General features: G+C 35.1%; 1 protein-coding gene across 2 annotated transcripts in view; it reads left to right on the plus strand.

Annotated features, from left to right (window-relative positions):
* The window catches only part of PIBF1 (progesterone immunomodulatory binding factor 1), a 121,369-nt gene extending 98,743 nt beyond the window's left edge, over positions 1 to 22,626 (plus strand). For both annotated transcript variants that reach the window (XM_056329179.1, XM_056329180.1), the window contains 3 exons: positions 209 to 293; positions 18,546 to 18,725; positions 21,018 to 22,626. In XM_056329179.1, coding sequence (XP_056185154.1) covers positions 209 to 293; positions 18,546 to 18,725; positions 21,018 to 21,074 — 322 coding nt within the window. In that variant the 3' untranslated portion in view covers positions 21,075 to 22,626. The remainder of the gene's footprint in view (positions 1 to 208; positions 294 to 18,545; positions 18,726 to 21,017) is intronic.
* The last annotated feature ends 597 nt before the right edge of the window (positions 22,627 to 23,223 follow it).

Consider the following 23,223-nt stretch of genomic DNA (forward strand, 5'->3'; position numbering starts at 1 on the left):
AAAATAAGATTTTGCATGCATCAGTTCATTCAGGCCCATTTATAAAAACCCCAATTCTTGAACATAATGAGTGATCATTTGATACAATTACTCAAGCAGATTTTCATTGCCAATATTTAGCTTTAGAAAATGCATGTTTTGGCCAACATACAAGATTAAAAGAGATTATCTGTTGCTATTACTGCATTTCCTATCCTTTTTCTACCAGTCTTTTAAATAAAGAAAAGACAACTTTGCTGCGTGTCAAGAATCAAATGGCAGTGGATTTGGAGAGACTTCTAAATCACCGTGAGGTAATCTTCCCATTTTAGCATTACTGCCATAAGTGTGTTTTTTCTCTCCTCAGCCTTAAACCATGGGGGGAAAAAAATGGTTTACTTTGGTTTGATTTGTTGGGGTGGTTTTTTTTTGGTCTGTGTCATTTTCAGAAGCACAGGTGATCATATCAGGCACCGGGGAGGCTCTCAGTTGTACTTTCAGTTGCTAAATTCTCTCAGATGACTTGGTCTCACTGTTCTTTCTTTTCTTATGCATACAACAGACATGCCTTGCAAGTGTTTAGTCTTTGTCAGGCATTTAGCAAGTATTTAGATAAATGTGATCAGATTGATACATGCATAATCTGAAAGGCCTGCATGTGCCACAGTATGCCCCGGTATCTCTCCCTGCTTTTCCCAGTCATTGAGACCAAAAGCCTGAACAAAGCATTGCACAATTCATTTCCTGTACACACATCTGAGTTTCTTTTCAACTCCAAAACAGGATTTGGGGAGAGGAAACGAGGTAGTCACACAGGTTTCATCCAGACAAGAGTCAGGGTACTTCTTTATCTACTTATCTGGGTTTCATTCAAGCAAGGAGTTACAGTGTTACTGAAATACACTCTCAGATCTAAAAGTATGCAAAATCTTGCCATTTAGACATAAATGCTTTATATAAGGATTCCTAAAAGGCTTTTGTCAAGATTTCTCTAAACAATTTTAAGAGATTAACAAGTCAAGGAGTATGAGAGAAAAATATTTCTGCAGATTAGATGTCTGAAACAAAAGATAGGAATAAACACAGTTTACTGAAGGAGTCCCATACACAAATGATCTGAAAAAGAGTGAATAGTAATATGGGAAGTTTTCTGAGGCTACAGAATACTGAAGATATAAAACCAAAAGCTAACCATGAGCAGCTGTTTAAATGATCTCCCAGAGCTGCTAAATGATTTTCAAGGATTTGCAGAGAAAATACATTAGTGAACAAAAATTATGCATATGAGGAAAAACAGCACAAGTTATATATATGCAGTAATGGGACCTAAATTCCCAGTTACCTGTGAAGAAAGATCATCACAGAGTCATTATATCAATAGTTCTCTGAAAAATTCCTTTCAATTCTCCAGCTGGAAAGAGAGAAGATGGGGAGATTACTTTCAAGGAATCTACCACTGTCCTAAATTATCTTGTCTGAGATTGCATTATCACTCATTCTGATACCATTATTTCCATAGAAAACTGACTCTCCATGCACTTCTTGAAGTCCTCTCACTCCACCTCCAAAATTCTTCCCTTCCATCTCCTTTCCTTGCTGTTCTCCCAGATTCCCTTCTTAGATCAGTAAACCAAAATCCGTGTCATGAATTTGTCCAAACCAGTTTCTCTCTGCTGACCAGTTACAAAACCGTTTTTTGTTGAATGAAACCAAAACAATTTCACTGACAGCTTAGTCTACGTGAGTGTCAACTTCAGTGAAAACTTACTAATTCTGTTCCCTGAGTGCAGATCTCAAATGTGAAATTATCACCTTAAAAGTAAAAAGAAAACAAGTGTTTAACTTGTTTAGTTTCTGCGCTGAATCACACTGCGTATTTGTCTGATGCAGTTTCCTCCTAGAATAGTTTTTGCATTTAGCTCTCTGAGTTGATTGTAGTGGTTATGAAGTTCCCTGCATAGAGATTAAAATAACCTAATTACAGAACAGAGTAATTGAACATACTTCCCAAAACTGCAGGTGTCATTGACCCGGCAGGAGCATCTGTAGGTACATCAGAAGTAATCATTTGATAGCTCTTATTTCTGATGTCTGTATCCACATCATATATTTAAATTTCAAATTCAAGGCTGAGACAAAGACGTATGTTCTGTTTGGATTATATTTGGGTTTGCTTTTTTCTTTTGTTTTTTGGTCATTTTTTTTGTTCATATGAAACCCACTGGTCTTCTATTAATTTAACATAAAATATTTAAAGTATTTCTAGATAATTTATAAGCCTTATCATTATATTAATGCATTATCATATCATTATATTAATGATATGAAAAATACTCTGAGGAAACATGACTTAATTGTATAAGTATATAGTGAATGTTCTGAATTTCCAATATGATAGGCCCTTGGCAGGCTAATTTCAAATTAATTTCTTTCAAAATTTCCTGTTCCTATTTCTTCTCTCCCAAGTAGCGCTGCTGCCAAATAGTTCTGCTCTCAAAGTAGTTACGCTTTGGGTGCCTAGTTTTAGTAGTGTCATATCAACCAGCATGCATTGCAGCTGATTAAAACCAGTAGAAAGTGATAAAGGTAAAATTTAACAATGTTTTATGAGAAAACTGTAAAATTTTCTGCTTCGAAGCAATGCGACGTTGTTTACATCCAAACAACGTTGGCCCCTATGAGTACCCTCACGAACTCTTCCTGATATGCAGCAGTTTGCTTCTTTGTGTCATTTCACCACTTAACATTTTCAAACTGTGGCAAAGGGTGCAAGCAAGGCTGAGTGAGGCAGGCTTTGTAAAAAAGAAAGCAAATACTTGAGTCTAAAAGAGACTTCATCTTGAATGTTCCTTTGGATGTTAAAAAATTGATCAAAAATTTCCAAAATTATTACCGTTTTGTCAAATTTCTTATTATATGTTAAAACTAGGCCATATTAGTCACATTGTTTTACTTAACAGTGGTAACATTTTTTCAAGTCACCTATGCAGAAAAGGCTATAAATACTGAACACCCCCCCCCCCCCCCAAAAAAAAAAAACCCCAACATTAGAAGTGGCATGTTTAGGGCAAGAAAATTACAAAATGCCAGTACAATGCACAAAAAAACCCTAAGAAACACAAAAATAAGCTGAAGTTGTTTTAGAAAATGTGTGAAAATAACAAGAAGCGTTTGGGGGGGGGGGGGCTATGTATGTATATGTTAAATTTCTGTCATTTCTGTTTATTCTTAATGTAGCCTTTTATTTTTTACTTTTAATGCAGTCTTCTTTCAATAGTTTTACAGTTTATGAATTTCTCTAAAAGGCAATTATCTCTTGTATTGAAGTCTTTGTATAGGATAGGACAATTTAGTTTGAGTTAGTCTTCAGTTAAATTTTTTTGCTGTCTTAATAAAAAAGGGAAATATGCAGTAACATCACAGTTTCACAGTAACTATCCCTGCTAATAGAAAAAAACAATCCAAATTTTCTAATCTTGGGTTAATAAAGACTTAACTTCATTTAGACAAAGTATGTATTTTTAAATAAAGGTAACATGCTATCTGTAAACATAGATCTATGCAATTTGAAAAAATATGAATTATGGGATTATGTGTTCTGTACGTGCTATCCTGTAATATGATTACTATCAGTCTTGATTAGTCATTGCACATACTAAACTGTCATGTCTTGTTAGGAATTACTTTGTTGCGCTCATGTTTGCAAGTAAAAACATTAGAATTCTGGAATAGATAAACCCAAGATATTCATAGTTCACATAAAATGAAGTTGAGGTATGTTCAAAATACAAGCAAAATGCCAAAACATTGTTAAGGCTGTCTTACAGTGACATGTTTCAATAAGTATAAAGTTTTGACTTAAGGTATTCCAGCCTGTGTGGTCTCAGACTGTATTAAATCTTTTTAATGAAATGTTAGAGATTGAGGGGCTGGGGTTTTTTTTGTTTTTATCACCTTGTAATATCAGATGGATTCATAATGCTTGCTTTGGAGGTAATTATGGCATTTTATACACTTTTTAAATAAAGAACTTATGCTCAAGCTTAATCTTATGTCCTTTTCACATATCTTAATTTTGGAAGAAAAAAACAATCTTGGAAGAATTTATATAGGGCTTTTATGTGAGTTCTTTTATTACAGGAAAAAAATGACACTGGATATTCATGTAATAAAATAGTTCATTATTTCAAATTATGTAGACAGCTAATTTGATGATGATTATTTTATTTTGCTGTGGGAAATTAAAGTTAAAATTGGTCGTTTGACTATGCACATTCTTTAAAAGTTAGGTCCACCCATGAAAGAAAAATTGACGCTTTTTTTCCTAGGCTATATTCTTGGCCTAAATTCTTAATTGTTTCTTGGCCTGCTATTTCCTGGTTTTTTTTCTGAATTAATTAGTAAATGAATATAGGAAACTTTTTAATCTAGCTTCTCATTTAGATCATTGAGAATCAGCTGATGCAATAATATTTCTTATCATCTTCATATGGATAAATTCAATGGCAAGGGAATTCAATGGCATTATCGTGAATGATTCATACCCAGGATCATGCTAAGATTATATTCTTAGAGGTTCGTAATAAAGCTTTCACAGTGCTGCTGCCCACTTTGGTGTGTCAGAAGGAACTGGGGTACGCAATACTGTGATGCCGTTTGTAAACCCCTCAATGCACGATAGCAAGTACAGTTAGTACAGCCAAATTTTTGAGCTAATTTCAGACTGAGAAATTTTATATGTTTTGTCAAGATAAGCAATGGGATTTTTGATTGTTTTCCCAGATCCATCAGAAGAGTCATAAAACATTGTTTGGAGGAACAATGGAGTCTCCCATTAATAACTTTCTAGTAAACAGTGTTTGGTTTTTTTTAAAAAAAGGGTATTTCAAATCCAGATTTTTTTTGCATTATTATTTGTAGTCTATGTTCTCTTTTTAATCTGAACTTTACACTTTTGACCCTCTGTCTTTTACTGTGGATAACTGAACCACACACAAAAAAAGATGACTTGTGATCTTGATTCTTCCCACTCTTAACTTCAGCACTTACCCCCAGATTTGGACCCTTGTTGCCCTAATGTCTTGGTATAGTCAGGGGCGCATGTTAGAAGGATGTTTCTTCAAAGCAAAAATCAAGATGAAATTACCCATTATGCCCAAGTTGAGGCAGTAGCTATAACCTCTTTGCTTCTGATTCTTCTCTCTCCTCTTGCACCAGCTCTGGCACATTTCTAATACTGCACAGGGACCATACAGATCACTAAACAGAAACATAACCTGACCAAAAAAAGAATACCACAAAAGTGAATTGCTCTCTGTTAGGTTAGCAATTTGAATTGCTTTTGGAAAGGGTCCAGCAAGGAAAAGAGCAAGTAAAAATATTTATATGTCAGTATTACTTACCTGTGAAAAAGAGGGCATTTTGTGTCCAAAACTGTGGAGTAGAGCACACCGAGCTTCTGTGGCATCCTTTATCTGCATCCAAACTTTATCCTTTCGTGCATGTAATGGGCATCTATAACTTAAAGGCACCAAAGTGCAATTTGCTGTTAAGTGCTAAAGTTAAGTGGGATGAATCCACTAAATCTTTTTAGCTGAAGCTCTTGAACCATGATTCCTTTTATCTGGGATTTTTTTTTTTCCCTTCTCTTCCTACAGTCAGCCTTTGACTAAAAGAAATATTTACCGTGAGCTCTGTGATCTTGGCACTTCCATTGCCTTTCATGCTTGATGCAGTTGTTAGTATTTTGGAACGTCAGAAGTGCAGTTTTAGACTTTATCCATTGGCTTGCAAGCTTCAGATGAAAACTTGGAAGGGCAGTCTGTCAGCACTCAGATGTTTGGCAAGAAGTTTTAGTAATCATTTTCTGAGGTTACATTTAAGAGGTTATAAATTTGCTGTGCTTTGATGTATGACATTGTACTATCTCTTCAGATATTTAAGATGCAGACATATTATAGTAAAGAAACCAAATAATGCACACAAATAAATCAATTTATTTTAGTTTTTCCAATTCAAAGTACAGAATGTAGAAACAGAATTCTGAAATCTTGAATATTAACAACCTGCTGTTTAGATTTTTGATGTGGAGTTCATAAGTCGTTACGGGGTGGGGGCGGGGAGCAGAACAGAGCCAGTATAACAAATGGAGGCATTCTTTTCATGTTTTAAGTAGAAATATTCTAGGAGACGTGAGAAGAAACAGAAATGAGACAGTGGTGTAAGAAACACCAATAGAAGGCTTTAAATGGTATTCCTTTAAGTCCTAAGATCAGTTTCAGTTTATATGAACATAAGGGAGTCAATTTGCACTACTGTTTTTTAAAAAACTGCTTGTAATCACCTGTGTGCAGTGTAGTCTGGCAATACAGTAATTTTTAATCTATAAAAGTACAACAAATATTGTGAAACTATTTTAGTGAGAAATAAAAGGGTAAAATTTATGGCATAAACACTGCAAATGAAGGCTGTTTATAATACTCATTATTTTCTTATAATGCAATTGTTTATGCAGACATGATCACTTATCAGCACATAAATATTGTATACTGGTTAAAATTATATGAAAACCTGCTGATATTTTACCTCCTTCATACATCTGTGCACTTGTGGTACATTAGCAGCTGTGCATACAAGTGATAGAATGTAAACTTGCTGAACTACTCACCTGCCTTATCGGCACATTCATGTGTTACTGTGCCAAAGCTCTTCATGTGAAGTTAGTAACCAGAAACCAGGCTCTGGCTATCTGCTATGGGACAAAGTAGAAAACGTGTAGTAGTAGTTTAAATAAACCTATTTTATATCAATTAGTTAAATGGATGTAGACACATGGGATTTAATTGCTATTTGGTTACTTAAATCTGGTTATCTTATGTCAGTAAATTGTTGTGTCGCTTGAATTGAGTGGTAAATCTTTCTAAATATGTGTACCTGAGTTGGTATTAATCTTCAACTAGAGCAGATTAAAATTTATTTCTGTTATCCATTGCAAGCTCCTATTATTTTAAAAACATACTAAAGTTTAAAAAACTCTTATTGAGTGATTCTTGCTGAGAATAGTCTACCAGGTTAATATTAAAATGCTAATTGCCTAAGTGACTGTTATGTTGAATTTATTTTCCAATTGGCAGGTCAGAAGCTTTCCAAATCCTATGTGTAACTCCCCATTTATGAGTAAACCTGATGTTTATCTTTTCCCCCTTTCCAGGTTTTCGCAGTTTCTTAACAATATGTCAGAATAATCCCGTTTAATAATTAAGTATTTCTCTGCCTTTCACCACATTTGTGAACACCTCACAAATATTATTCTCAGAATTTAAAGCAGCAAAGTATCACTACCCATTTTGCAGAAGCAACAACCACAATGAAAGAAATGGTGTTTTATCCAAAACTCCCCAGAGTTTGTGGTAGAGGTTAAGAGTTCACGTGTCCTAATGCAATACCTTAATCACAACCATTCTTTCCTTATGTGTTTCAGTTCAAAAACCTGAAAAGAAAATCTCCTTAGTGTTTTTCCTAACTAGACAAAAATTCTTTTCTCCAAGTCATCTTCTTATATATAAACTGATTTTAATTTGAAAGTAGTATCAGAAGCAAATCATGTTTTCACTTTTTATTGTTCTGAGAATTTAAATTTACATTCATTTTTTTTAATCCACATCTCCTGAAAAAAGGTCACTTTTCAAAGTCCTGTGAGTCTCTTAAAAATGAAATCTAATGTGTTTTTTTTAATTTGAACTGTAGAATGGATATTATTTATATTTTATATTAAGTTTTCTGGAAAAAAAAAGAGGGGAAAAAATCACAGCAGGCTGGAGCGCTTATGTGAGTGAGATTAAAAATGTAGCTTATTTTGTCCAAGCAAACAGAGGATCTGATGGGGTGCAAGAAAAGGAGAGAAACATAAGGCAGCATTGTGAAGGTAGTAAGTAAGGACACAGAAAAAGAGAACAAGTGAGAGAGAGAAAGGTGAAGTTAAGAACAGAAAATAGTTACTTCATTATCTTTAAAATGTAGAAAACCTGACTTCTTTTGTTTTTTAATAAGTGGTTGCCAAATGCATTTTCCACGTGTGTGTAAGACTGGAGAGAGCCCACGTGATCAAGCAGGTAGAACAGTTACTAATTAGTCCTATTAGGATATGCATAGTTTGTTAATTGCTCTAAGAGTTTTCCAAGAGCTTCTACAAATCAGGCTAAGGTTCCTGAGGATTTATATAAATCTTGATGAATGTTAGACTTTAAACATGGCCACATGAATTATCAGAAGCATTTGCAATTCCATGACATTGTTCCAAAATTTTGTTTCCAGTGTTTGAGAATCTAGTCGTGTCTGTGCTTGCACATACTCATCTAATGTCATGTCCTGCACAAAACCTTATTAATTCTCAATAATTATCCTATTACCTGGCCCACAAAAATGAAAGAAAAGACAGGTGTTTTTGTTCTTCTTTTCCTCTGTTGAGGCCAAGCAAGGTCTCCCGAAGTATCTGTGCTTTAACTTACTTTGACCGGTTACTCCTATATTCTCATGTTTATCTTTCTTCCTTTTGTATTACCCTTGGGGAATGCCCCTCACTGCTAAATTCTCTACACCCACAGTTTCATTCTCTCTCAGCCATGACCTTGAGGTTTCCAGATGAGTCTTCAGCATGTCATTATTAGTCATACTTTTAAGTATGGCTAATAGTATCCTTAACTGTAATTAAGTCATGCTGAAGATTGACTAGAAGCAACCTAGGAATGAAAGCCAATGTGTTGGATATAGGAACCTGGAGAGCAGCAACAGCTGCCATCTGCAAAAAACAGAGGTAGAGAGAAGTTCAGAGGCTCATAAAAAGCTTTGGAGTCATCAGAGGGAGGGCAGTACGTGTTTAATCAGGGGTGGAAGCTTAGTGGATAAAAGAATAAAACTGCTTTGTTGGGGGAGAGGGGAAGGAAGGGGTATCTGCAGGGGTTGGGAAGACATGACTGAGAAGAAGTGATTGGTAACAGGTGCCTTCAAACAGTCTCTAGCTCTGCCTCTTTCCCCTCTTTTCTGTGTAAAAGATTGTACATGATAACGCCAAAATTATTTGTGTTTCTAAAGTGAATGACTTCCTGCTCATCTATGTGCTGCAACTTGTTTTATATAAAAAAAATGCTGATGTACAATGCTTAGCTCTCTTTTTAAATGTTAAGCCACAGAGTAATTATCATTTTTCTTATGCTACGTTTATGTTCCAAGATTCTAGTTTCTATTAATGTTCTGCATGTTTTCTAAGTAGATTACAGGGACATTTCTGCATCACAAGTAAGCCCTGGAGCTATTCTCAGCTTAAAGCTTGGAGAAACAAAGTGACATTTACATTGCTAAATGAGTGTTGAGAAGTTTCTGGCTCTTTTTTTACAAGGAAAAATGTGCTTCTAAGCAGTATTTCTCATTTTTGTTACTTGTTTTGTTGCTGTCAAGCTTTAATAAAACTTGAATTCCAAATAGTACTGAATGTAGGAAGAGGAGGGACTTTACAGCTGAGTGCGTTCATTCTTTTCTTGGAGCTGTATTATTCAGAATGTCTTACTAGTTTTCACATATATTCTTTAAAGAATTATCCTTCTATTCACAGTGGTATAACTAAACAATTGCATATGAAATGGTGATTTCTACTGAGCAATTTACTAAACCCTGTTAGTATAAGATTTCTAAGATTCTACAAAAAAATAATGTCAGTTAATGTAAGTCAAATCTAAATACATTTTTTGCTCTTAAGAAATAGGAAGTTTCAAAGAAGTTTCATAGGCAAAATGCAACTTACTTATGGATTATGGGATGAAATTGGCATGTGTATTTTAAATTACACGGTTTTTAGAGAGCCAGAATCAGTTAAAGTGATAATCACTTAAACAAGAAATTGTTGGCTGTTGAGCAATCTGAAATTGTTCAGATTTTCTGAATATTTAGCCAATGCTCTGTTGTGTTCATTTTTCCTGTATTGGCTATGAATATTTCCATCACATTCTGCTGCTTATCTAGCAGTGTAAAAATTTTAATTCTGTTCAGTTTATGGTAACATTTGAATATTATCAAGTGGAAATTGAATTTAAATACTCTGTAAGAAAAAACAGGGAGAATCAAACTAAAATGTTACCCTCTCAGAAAACATAGGAACTTCTACATAATAATTTATGGGAATAAGGCTGTTTTGACATTTTAGTATTTTTAGCATCTGTCTCCTGTAAGTAGGACTTACTCAAGAAAGCATACTTTTTATTAAACTTGAATTTGAGTAAATTAATGTTACAATGGATCAGATTAAAAAAAATATTTGGGGATATAGTCCTAGTTATAATTGCAAATCATTTCTGATCTTCAATACAAAATGCAAAAAAACTTTCAGAATTTCACATGCAAGTTCAACTCCTAAGAATTACAACTGAAATAGGCAGAGATTCTTATGTATATAAAAAGACAGTAGCTGTTCATTGCAATGACTGGGCCATTTTATTGTTGCCATAGTTCTAATGCATTCACTTTATAAAACTGGAATTAGTTTGTAGACCGTACAGTCACAGATCTGTCAGCTTATTTTATGGTTTTATGTGCACTGGGATACAGAGAACTCCTGAATTAAGTGTAGTGCAGAGAAGCTATCAACATATTCTGCATATGGTCTGGCATCTTTCCACCACCCAGTTATCAGGTTCATTTGTTTGATCAGTACATTTCATACTGTCTTCCAGTTTCCAGCTTTACAGTGTGTATCCGTGTGCCTAAGATGGCCATATGTGCAAAGCTCACACCAGAATTCTTGCTGACTTTTCATATTTCCACTACAGCTGCAATTGAGGATGCAACTCTCTCAAGTACACTCTGTCTTACATGAGGGATTAAACCATGACTTGTGATGTTTTCTCAATTGCATAGGTGGTTGTTAAAGTCTTTGAGCTCTGTTATGCCTGTAGGTTCTACTCCTGATAGGCACAAGTCGAGAGCTTTCTACTATTGAAGCTGAACTTGCACCATTCGTGCCACTGCATCCTGTCCATCTGCAGGCATTATTAGTGGAATGGACTGACTTACCGTTTGCTTCATTTTGCTGTCTCATCAAAATGGAGTTTCTGTAGTGTCTTTATACTATTTCACACTTTGTCATCATTAATATTAATGTCCAGTATTGTTAATTCTATGCTAAAAGTGTTGGCCTTTTTTCCACTTTCAGCCAACAAAGGGAGACAAGTAATTCATTCCGGGTTATAGGCTGTAGCCCTTCTGCTGTGTGTCTCTAGCTGTTTGGCAGAAATAAATCCCATGAAGAACAGTTCTAAAGTAATTCTTTGTGTGAACAGCCAGTACTTCTAAAGAGCGTTCTAGATACTACTTTTGCTCAAGAGTCTCATTCCTTGGTAATGACACATATATGTCTCCTTTCTCTTAAGTGCACTTCAAAGTTAGAGTACCATACTCACACTTTTTTCTTCAAAGTGCTGTATGCAAGTCATTGCATATATTGAAAGGTGGACCTAGGTTCGATTTCAGTCCTCTGCTCTGTTGTTTTCCAGAAATATGGCAGAGGCTTGGTGTTCTATGCCAACAATCTGTACAGAAGACTCTGTTTGTTTGCCTCCATTTTAACTGGAGCACTCCAATGATATAAAAGAGTACTGCCAGTGTAAAGATGATCTGAGAAGTCGTTTATTAAGTCAAGTGACAAAGTAGCAGAGATAGATCTTGCCTAATTTTAAAAATCTGTAGTAGAGATGACTACATCTGAAAATTTTCTAGGGATTTGTAGTCAGAAAAGAAAAAAAGGCACTATTGTGGTATTATTTGCCATATCCTCATGTAAAATCAGCAAAATCAATTGTAACCTATGAATTTCTCAACAACAGCTATATAGAGGAATCAGACAAGCTAGTTTGCCTGGGTTTAAACATTATTACTGAAGATATCTAAAGGTCAACATGAGGAAATCCAAACAAGTATCTGATCACATGTTCTTGTTCCAAAGCTGAGCTGCAACCAGTTCTCACAGAGATCCCTCTCCATCTTAGTATCAGCTGTTAATGACACAGCTTTAATTTTTTAACACACCTTTACTTTCACAGGAAATCACAGTAGGAATCTAAGAGGAATGCAAATAAGAAAATGCACAGACTTCATAGAAGACATTATCCTTAGTATTTTCTCTGCCATCACTTTATATGCCCATCAAGCTTGACCCTACTGAACACCCTGAGACAGACAACTGTGAAAACGGTTCCTCCTAAACCACCCTGCCCTACCGTTTTCCAGATTGAGATCACTTTCTTTCAAGAAGGAGTTACAGCAAGTATAAAATTACTTTTTTTTTTTCCTCAGAATCCTCCACGAACATTTTTGTATTGAACATGAACTTTTAATTCTTGAGAGACTTGAGAAATCATTTCTGAAATATGTTCTTTACAAAACACTACCAAATGGATATAGCATTCTTAAATGCTACTTTAGGTTTCTCAAATCAGTATTCTTTAACATACCCATAACCTCACTTTCTGAACTCTGCTTTTCCCTGTACTGACTTGTTGTTTGAAGACAATAGCTGTCTAAATGGGAGGATACGTGCATGTGAAGACAGATTACATTGACTTAGCACGAACATGTTTTTCATCCCAGTATGGCTATCTTCCCTCACTTGCATGTTCTATTCTAGCTATTGTTTTTGTTGTTTTAGAAGTTATTAGAAGTTATTTTAGAAGTTAATATAGCCAGAACAGTCACCAGATTGCTAAACTCAAACCTACTATTTGGCTCCCACATTGAGAAGAGTCCAGTCTCCGGACTCAAGGGGTAATGCACTAAGGCTCTCATGAAGTGGTTTTTTTTCCAGTCCCCTCTGTGCAAGGGGGGCTGAACAGTCAACTGTTCTTGGACATAAAGACAGTAATCTCTCAAGTTTCTCCAGACTGGATACGTATTTTTATTTTGAGTTATAATTTAACCACATGGGGACCATATGGCAGTTAAAGTGAGGAGTACAAGCCTTCCAAAGGAGATCCTGAATATGCATGCTTTACTTTAACAGTACAGAAGATTTACAGATCGGGGGTGGGGACACACATCTAAAATAATTAACTTAGTGCTTGACTCACAAATTCTGACAGACCTTAAATTTTGATCAGCACCTTTGAGGGAGACAGACCTCTGTTTTTATCCCTCCTTCAGCTGATTTTTCTGGGTTTGTCAGTGAGATTGGTTTTCTTGATTAAAAATCATAGTATTTAGTGCCTTTTCTGTGTTTCCATTCTTTTACTGTGAATTTATGCTGTTTTCTTCTCTGGGAATGCTTGTCAGTCATCAGAATTCACTGGTGCTGCCAGAACCTGATATATTTTCTAGGACAGCAATTTCTTGTTTAGTTTCCACGGTACAAGTTCTCTGCTTCAAAATGGAGTTCTAATACAAGGTGAAGATTGCAATAATAAATTCTGTATGTAAAGCTAGAAGTAGAGTACTATTTATCACGGTAAAGGCACAGTTAACTGTATGTGCTATTGTTAGGGTCACTTTTGCTTTAGAGGGTATTTATCTGAGTGCATTAGCCATGGGCTTTACTGCATGAGGAAGGAGCCAAATGGATCTGACATCCGTTGGCTGCTTCTGTGATGATTTTAGTGATATCAAAAAACATTAAATTTACCACCAGAATGACTTATCTTAAGGCCAGAAAGGTAAATGTCTCTTCCTACTGAGTATTTCCAACTGTTCAGTTAGATCTATGTAAAGTTTCTTTTCAAGATCACTGTATGGAGATTATTTGAAGGTACAAGACATCCCTGCCATAAGAACATAAGAATTGACATTGATGTAATTGATTCCTGTAAGCCAGTTGCTTTTTCTTGAGACTGTTATTTTGCATCTCCTTCCAGAGCATGATATATAAATATACATATCATTTTAACTGCTTATAAAAATTTACATATTTATTATAATTGTAGACATATATAATGTTAAGTGCCTTTGCAAGCTTTCAAGCGCACAGACATGATTCTTTCTTGCTTTGATTATAGTTAGATGACCGAGACAGTAAGAAGAAAAATCTTTATACTTCTTGACAATCCACTGAAAAGAAATGGAATTACTATCTTGATAAATATCTGTTCTGCGTAATGTGGGAATTTTTTTTATATACTTCAGTTATTTACTTGATAAAACAGCATTCCTTTTTATGCCTCAATCCTTTTCCGTATCAGGCAAATATTTTTCATTTTGTTTTGATTATGTAAGTTACGATTTTGTTATAATATTTATTATTATACTGATTTTCAATTTTTTTAGTACTGAATTAGGAAAATATGATGCTTTTCTGGTGCATGTATGTTGAACATGTATCAAGGACAACAAAACCAATGTTAACAGAGATCCTTTTATAGTATCTCTAACTCAAAATACATTTATATTTTATATCAGGCATGCTTTATTTTTGCATTTGCTCATCTCTATCTTCTAGTTGCATTGCTAGTTGAAGGAATCAAATTTTACCCTTCATATTCCCAAACTGATCGTCAGTCTCCATTTTTCTAGATACTATTTCAGTTATCCATAATAAACAGTTTAAAACAATTTTAAATAAAACCGAACTTATTTTTACTTGCTTCAAGATCAAACATTGTCATAAGAATCTCAGATTCTTCTGAAATATGAGTAATATGAGCAGATAGCATCCAACTATTTTGCCTTTTTTACTTTACCTTTTAAAAATGGTTGACACTTCTTTGATTTGGTTCTTTTAACACTGCTTCAAAGCCTGACGATTTTAATATGATACACAGTTTTTGTAGACTGTAGGAGTTCCACAACAGCAGCATTGATAGCATTCAGCCTAATAAATTAACAAGGTAGAATTAGGGAAAAATCCCCAAACATAAAACATTTTAATTAATGAACATATAGCAGCCTTTCAGTACTTGAAGGGGGCTGATAAGAAAGATGGGGACGGACTTTTTAGTAGGGCCTGTAGCAATAGGATAAGGGGTAATGGTTTTAAACTGAAAGAGAGCAGATTTACATTAGATGTTAGGAAGAAATTCTTCACTGTGAGGGTGGTGAAGCGCTGGCAAAGGTTGCCCAGAGAAGCTGTGGATGCCCCATCCCTGGCAGTGCTCAAGGCCAGGCTGGATGGGGCTTTGAGCAACCTGGTCTGGTGGAAGGTGTCCTGTCCATGGCAGGGGGGCTGAAACTAGATGATCTTTAAGGTCCCTTCCAACCCCAACCATTCTATGATCTATCAAAAAGATTGGTGCCTATCCTTTGTACCTAAGCACAAAATTGCTTTTGTTATTGTTATCTAAGGTTGTTGGACACCGCAGTACCAAAAATAAATGGAAATGATCAAGTAAGTTTTTCTGATGCTATTTGGAATGCAGTACGTTTTACCTTACCTCACCTCCTGCTACATTGCTCCCATTGTTCCCCATCAAATACTGTGTAAGCAGGGCATGGGTGCTTGTGTTGTCAAAGTTTGGGACAGTGATGAGACCAAAGCTGTAAAAGCAAGCACAGAGAGGAGCTGGGTGAATCCACTCAGGGGTGTTAGTACTCATAGTCATCCCAAGAAGGATTGCTGTCTGGCTTTCCAAAGCCAAAGCCCTCAGACCTGGAAGCCTCAACAATGACACAGCTTGCATAGCATGGCTGCTTGTACATCCAGGAGCGAATGTGACAAGGACCAAATAATTCCACAGATAAACTGGGAAATACAGAGCTTTAGCAATGCTGCTTCTACAGTACACTGAGTAACTGAAGTGAATACTATAAATAAACAATTTGCACATCTCTGCTGGACAAAGGACTTATGGACTTGACACAGTAGAAACATATAAAAATTTTAACCACCCACTTCTCTTCACATCTTCCTTTACTTAGCTTGTCCTGAAACTAATACGTGTACTTCTACACAAAAGATTCTTCCCGTCTGTTTTGAACCATATACCTATTTTCCCCTTTTTTCTCAAGGTCCTTTTTACACTGGGAAAAGTTCACATTTCTGCAAAGCACGATGTCCAGAGCTGCTTTTTCCTTGCTACTTTCTGGACCAGCTGGGCTGAATCATGGTAGTATGCTAACAGTAGCAGATAGTACTAATGATTCTATATTTAGAACTTAAAAGTGAAGCTGAGAATTAAGATTGTGTTCAGGAGCAGGGAAGTCTAAAGAGATGGGTAAAATATTGCTGCTCAAGACAGAACTTTATTTCAAGTACTTCCTTTTCTGAAAACAGCAAATCTCTTGCAAATGTTTTTGTTTTGGGCCAGTTTTTGTTTCTTGTTTAGCAGTAAACATACCAATGATGCTATTGGATTCAGTGTTTTCTGTGCTATTTTGCCAAGTTTGTTACGGCCTTTCTCACTAAATGTGGAAACATTTTAGAACAAATATTAAGGCAACTTTAGCTAAATTTTCATTATAAACTTGGCTGTGATGCCAAATAACTTATTCATTGTGGGCTAATTTGTCATCCCCACTCCCTGTCATTCCTTTCCATAGCTTCACATCAGAGAATTCTCCTGTCACAGGGGAAGCTCGTGTGAGAGCTGACTCTGCAGCCTTTTAGCCTTTTCCAAGTCTGAAAACAGACAAGGCTGTCAACTACAGGACAGATTCTGTGACGTAGAGAAGACTTTAGACTGCCAGGTAGATCTCGAGACAAGAGAATATGACCCTAAGCATACAGGTTTCAAGTCTTGTTTCTGAAATAAATCTGTGTGACATTTTTGGGTTCTGCCTTGTTCAAATGTGCAACTATTTGGTCCACAGAATAAAGCAGTTTGAGTATAGGAACAGCACTTGCTAATGTCAAAACATTGTTTATGTACAATTTAATCTCCTGTGATGGTGTATTTATTTGCTGTATACTTGGTTGAGTTATTTTCATCAAGAAATTCTGTGTATGTGTTGCTTTGGCAACATCTTTGCAGAGTTTACAACTTTGAAATACATGTTGGCATCAACTGTGCAGTCCTTTTAAACAGCTGCTCTGCAGTCATGCTGTTTCAACATGCCACCACACATGGCTGAATTATGCAAATAGTTAATATTAAATGACTGAGATACAAGAACAGTTTGTGCACTCAATAAGCTGGTCTGTGGAGTGTAACATCCATTCATATAACTGAGTTAGTGTGGGACAATTTAAAGGCAACAATACAATTCTTTTGACTTTATCTTGTATTAAAGGCAGCAGGGGACAGAGAAGGTATATGGCAGGAGTGTTTGAAAAGTCTGAGGGGTTTTTTTAACCCGTTACTAATAGTGCAATGAAAATGGCATGTGCATCAATGTAATTTTCTGGCAAGTATTAAGAAATAGGTAAGATATAACAAATGTTTGTCATTCAGCTATAAATATGACTTACCCTGTTCTGGTTGAGAGATAAGAGAGAATGTTAAGTATATAGAATGTTAATATGTTAACAGTATTGCTTATTGAAGACAACAGCTTTTATAAAGAGCAAGCAAACAAAACCATTAGTAGTTTAAAAAATGTAAAAGTGTCTTACAATTTACTTTGAAAGGCTTTGCTACTAACCTTGCTGTTCTAGTTCTGCAATAATGAAAGCTCTACATAATAACAGTACAATAAATAATAAAACAAATAATGCTTTAAATTCTGTAACTTATTTTATAGTAATTACACCTATTAGATGTGGAAGGGGGAGAACATTAGGCTGTGGGTGATGCAAGATGACAAAAGATGTCCATCTAAAGTCACAAAATACTGTGTTTTTTCCTTTCCACTCTACCATACATTTTGAGTAATCTGTTGTGTTGTGAAGTGGCAAGAAAAGGTTACTTTTTAAATTAATCCAAACTGTTACCAAAGCAAATTATTAGAACATCCAAAAAGAGTCTGTATTTCTATATGCTTTTGTATTTTTTTTTCCTATGTTGGAACTTTAATTTTTCACGTTTCTTTCCCACACTGATCTCATTTTTGTTGTGTGACCTCTTAAGGTTTGTCGTGGTTTAACCCCAGCCAGCAGCTAAATACCATGCAGCCATTCAGTCGCTTACTCCCCCCTACCTGCCCCCCCCAAACCAGGACAAGGTTTTTCATTGATTTTTCTTTTCTGATCTGGATATAAAGACACAGATATGTATCTCTAGTAATGTATTTATAAGACATCTGTGCAAGACCTAGCACTTGAAAGTACAGTTTGTCACAGTCGTTCAAATTAGATTTGTAAACTGCCTTGGCCTGGCAAAACAAATTCAAAAGAATTCTTTTACATTAAATTGAAGCTTAAGTTAAAAGAGATAGTGGGTTCCTTAATACACAGTAAATGTTCTGTTATACAGCCTTTAAGCAACACACAATTTGAGTTTAATAAATCCTATCTGCCTTTTTTATTTTCTTACTTTTACTAGTGTCCAATTAATAATTGTATTAATTATGACAAGTATATGTTCATGCTTATTAGATTTACTGATCCATTTACACATTTAGTTTGCTGAATATAAATATATTATTAACAAATAAATATTTAATAGGTTCAAATGTAATTTTACTGAATAACTTAGCACTGACTGGTTTTTTTTGTGGGTTTATAGGAACTAGCCACAATGAAACAGATTCTAATTAATCTACATGGTAAACGCTATGAACAAAATTTACCTCAGTCTCCTATTGATGTAAAAAGTGTGACTGCAAAAAGCAAATCAAATCCTTCAGTAAAAGTGCTGCCAGAGCATGAAGAAGAAAATATATTTACACCTAAGCCAACGTTATTTGTAAGTACTATGATAAGAGTAAGTGCCATACACTTTTTTGATAATTCTCACTTTTTAAAAAGAAAAATGTGGGTTAATACTTCAAGGAGATGTATAACTAATTCAGCTGAATACTTGCAGCTCTTTATGGGAATGGTCAATGTTGAGGAGATGAATTACAGTTTATGATGTTATTTATCTATTTGGTAGTTTCTGCATCTTAAGTTCACAGCAAACTGTATCTTTTTAAAAATCCCATTATAATATTGCAACATTGAGTAGTTAGCAAAATTTTAATAACCAAAGGGATCCACAGACTACATATACAATTTTAAATCTACCCAGATCATGTATGAATTGAATATGTGCATATATTTATTGAGGAGCAGAAGTGAGGAAATAGGTGTATTTATGTATACTTATGTTCACTTATATATGTATTAATGTGTGTGTGTGCATATATATATCAAAAAATATATTAAAAAAAACATGCCCAGTATTGATATCACTTCTGTTACTAAGGGTACTTGATATTGTAAAATCTGGTTTATTCCTTTAGAAACTAGATGTTCGGACTTAAATATTTCAAGTGGCCTGCTTCAAATTTAGTGCCTCTAGTATTCATGAAAACGGTGACTGTGTCTGACCTGATACATTTAAGAAAGCCAAGTTGCAATGCTGAATCATAAAACAAATCATTACTCTTATTTATACTTCTTGAAGCTGCCTTTCTCTAGGCTGGACTGGTTGTATCCACAGTGCATAGCCTGTGTGCTATTTTGGTCCAAATATACATCTATAATTTTTTTTTTCTTTTCTGTTGTTTGTTGGTTGTTTTTTTTTTGCCTGGTGGGTACTTTTAAAATTCAGTGTTTTAAACAATATGAGGTTTGTATTGCAGCACATCAGATACCGTTTTTATAATACAAAATGTAGGAAATGGTTGCATCTCTTGGACATGATATGAGGGCATAGGAGGATTTTAGGGGTTCAAAATTTGCTTGGGTAGTGTTACGAGACTAAACACAGGCATACCCAGCGTAGTCTCATCCACAATCCTTTCAGTAGTGCTAAATCATACTGCTCAAACTTTTCCTGACAGAGCTATTCAGTGATCCAAAACAGCCAAAATGTGAGCTAACTATTAGGTTGTGTAGATGATCCACAGTTTTGGTGTTTAATCTGTCCTGTTGTACTTAGGGGTATGGGAATGGCGTAGGAATCTAGAAAAAATTCTTTTACATTTAGAAATTGTGAGCAACTTCTCTTTGAAAAATTCTAGTCTTTTCAGACTTTGGAGTAGGGATCCAAAATGGGCAGATGGCAGAGCTTTTTAGACAGGGAAAGAAGTTAGTAGCCCTGTGAAAATCCTCCCAATTTAGGTCAATTTCTAGAATTTTAAAAGCTTGCACAAATAAAACAGATTTATTTTTGTAACTGAAATCTTCAAAATGAAAGAAAGATGGAGATTAAAATGTGATGAGAACTCCCACCACAAGGCCAGCTGAATAAAGTAGGTTTTTAAATTGAACAGTTACTAAGTGTCAGAGGAAAGAACTAATATAGAACAGACAAAAAAAAGAACTAGAAAGGGACAGGTTTAGAGACAACAGACAAAAGAGAAAGTACTCTCTAATGCAAAAGATTATACCCAACCCTGAAAGCAGAATAGTCCTTACATTGTTCTACCTCCATTTTTTTAGTTTTAGTTCCGTATACAACCAACCACTGAATGTTAAGCAAAGCCAAAAAAATGTTAAGCAATCCTAACTGTGTAGCAGTAGCCCATAGGATTGTGAAGGCAAGGAAAAGTTGCTCACAGATAAATCTCTGCAATTAATATACTTTCTACACTGTCATAAAACTGCTGATTTTTTTCAGTTTTAATAATAGTTTTTTAAGAACTATATTTTCTTTTCTAAGTTTTCCCCTTTTCAACCGGGAAAGTCAGACAGTGCTATTTCAAATGAAGCCTATTTATGGCACAGTTGATTCATGTCTTAATTGTGATAGGTATTTTACAAAAAATCTTTTACTTCTTACTGTATAATCTGCTTTTTGTAACCTAGAAATAAGGAGGTTTTAATACAGCTGTGTAGTAATAATAACTTATTATCAGCATATACTGATAACACAGAATGCTGTTGGTAAGTCTTGGTTTTAATTTATCTGCATTTAAACAAAGAACTCAATTATCACTATGAACTACATAGTGATATTTATCCTATGTATCACAAAGGAAAGAGACTTTAGATTACATGTTTTTCTTCTGACTTTCACCGTCTCACAATTAAAACGTTCTTTGTTTTACAGACAAATAAAGAGGCACCTGTATGGTACAAGAAACTGCAGAAGAAAACTTCATCATAACATTTTTCTAAAATTATTTAAAATAATCCTTTGAGGAGCCTTCCTTTGTAGAAAGTTATTTTCATCATATGATGCCCTTTTTACCATAAAAGTAAACAACTGTTCTGGTTTTAACAGTTCTTTTATATCTGTCAAACGATCTTACACACCATAAAATAATTTGTAGATCTGTCATGTGAATAAAATGTGTGGAAATAATGCATGCAATGATTTTACTAACATATTTGAATTTTAAAAGATAAATAAACCCCAGCTATTGTACATATTTATTATCTGGGCAGTTAAAGGGCGCATGTTCAGAGTGTCAAATTAATGCATGTTTCAGCTTTTTTATATTGTTTTTCTTGGACCCTGTGTCTTATGCCACATTCCTTTCAACTATTCTGGCTCATAGAAGTTTTAAAAATATACATGAGGTAGCATCAGACTATATCCTACTTTCTATGAAGGAAATTCATGTCAGGTGGAAAAAAACCTAATTTCTTACCGGCCTTGATTTGTATAGTTTGTCATGTGATGTCATTTGTTCTACCAAACAGGCATTAAAAATACTCTAAAGAAGCAATAAAATACATCTTAATTGTTAGCACTGATACTTAATGGGCTAGATACACTTGCTGTAGTGTAGTTACATCAGTGAATAATAAAAATCAAACCACAGTGTGTGAGTACTGTAGCATGTAATGGTGAAATGGTTAACTTGCCATATTTAAGTATATGAAAATAAGCCACATCTTCCAACAACACAGTCTACTCATTTATTCCACTCCACCATCTATTTACACAATAGAAAAAGTCTCTGATATTTTTAAACACTTTTCACTGCATATAGTATATTTCTATATATAACATAAATACAGGTGATATTGTTTAAGTGACTGTATAATGAAAATATTGCTCAGATTTCATTTAAGAGGAAGCTCCTTTTTCTTACCTCCTTTCTCCTTGATAATATCTCTTCAACTGTTTCATTGTTCCTACCTGGACATGAACAATAATTATTTATTTAATACTATTTAATACTGAGCTATGTCAAGCTTGTGATTCCTAGATACACTTTTCTTCATTTTCCAAACAGCAGTTTGAAGCACAGCAATACTTCCTCTGCTCCAGTTAAGTTTCTGTATTATTTTTTTCCTAATTCCGAGAGAGTGATGTAAAACTGCTAGCAATTGGACATCACAAGTTTAAAATTATCATTCTGTGAGCAAGGGAGGCCAAATGTGTAGACAGAGGTAACATCTTATATTAGACTAACTGGTATTCACCAGGGGAAAAAATAAACAAACGTTTGGGCTCATATACCTATCTGTACAGACATTCCTGAATAAACTTTGGTTTCCTGAACTCTAGGGTTTTATCTAACTTGTATTTTTATGTGAATAGAATCAAAAAGTTCTCTTTCATGTGAATCCGCTCCCATATGCAGATACTAATTTTGTAGTTTGTAATAGATATGTGATTCATAGCCCGTAGTTTAATTTCCCAGACTGTCCCGTTTGTCTGTTATCACCCAATAATTAATAAATTGTAGTATCTAGAAGGACTGTGAGCTTTTGGGCAAGGTAGTAGTTGGAATCTTAAGTGTTCACATTTTGTTCTCCTATAGTATCCTTTTAGACAAATTGGTGAAATAGGGACTGTAAGGTGGGTGGAAAATTGGCTGGCACACCAAACTCAAGGAAATGCGACCAGCAATGCAAGACCCAGCTGGCAACTGGCAGATAGTAGCATCCCTCAGCAAGTTCATAGGCGATACCAAGTTTGGGAGGGTGGTCCATATACTGGCTGGCAGGGGCTCAGAGGGACCTCAACAGACTGGAAATTGGGTCAGCAAGAACCTTATGAAGTTCAACAAAAGCAACTGCAGTCCCACATCTACAACGGAATAACCCCATATGCCAGTACTGGCTGGAAAGCAGCTTGGCAAAACCAGACCTCGGAGTCCTAGTGGACAACAAATTGAACATGGGTCAGCAATGTGCCAACCAGCCGCATCCTGGGTGGTATTACCAACAGGATAGCCAGCAGATGGAGGGAAGTGATGCTTCCCTTCTGTTTGGCACATGGGAGACCACATCTGGAGTGTTGCATCCAGTTTGGGGCTTGTTCAAGAAAGACATTGACATCTTGAAGTGAGTCCAGCAGT

Source organism: Falco biarmicus, chromosome 2 (genome assembly GCF_023638135.1).
Source record: "Falco biarmicus isolate bFalBia1 chromosome 2, bFalBia1.pri, whole genome shotgun sequence".
Classification (NCBI taxonomy): Eukaryota; Metazoa; Chordata; class Aves; order Falconiformes; family Falconidae; genus Falco; species Falco biarmicus.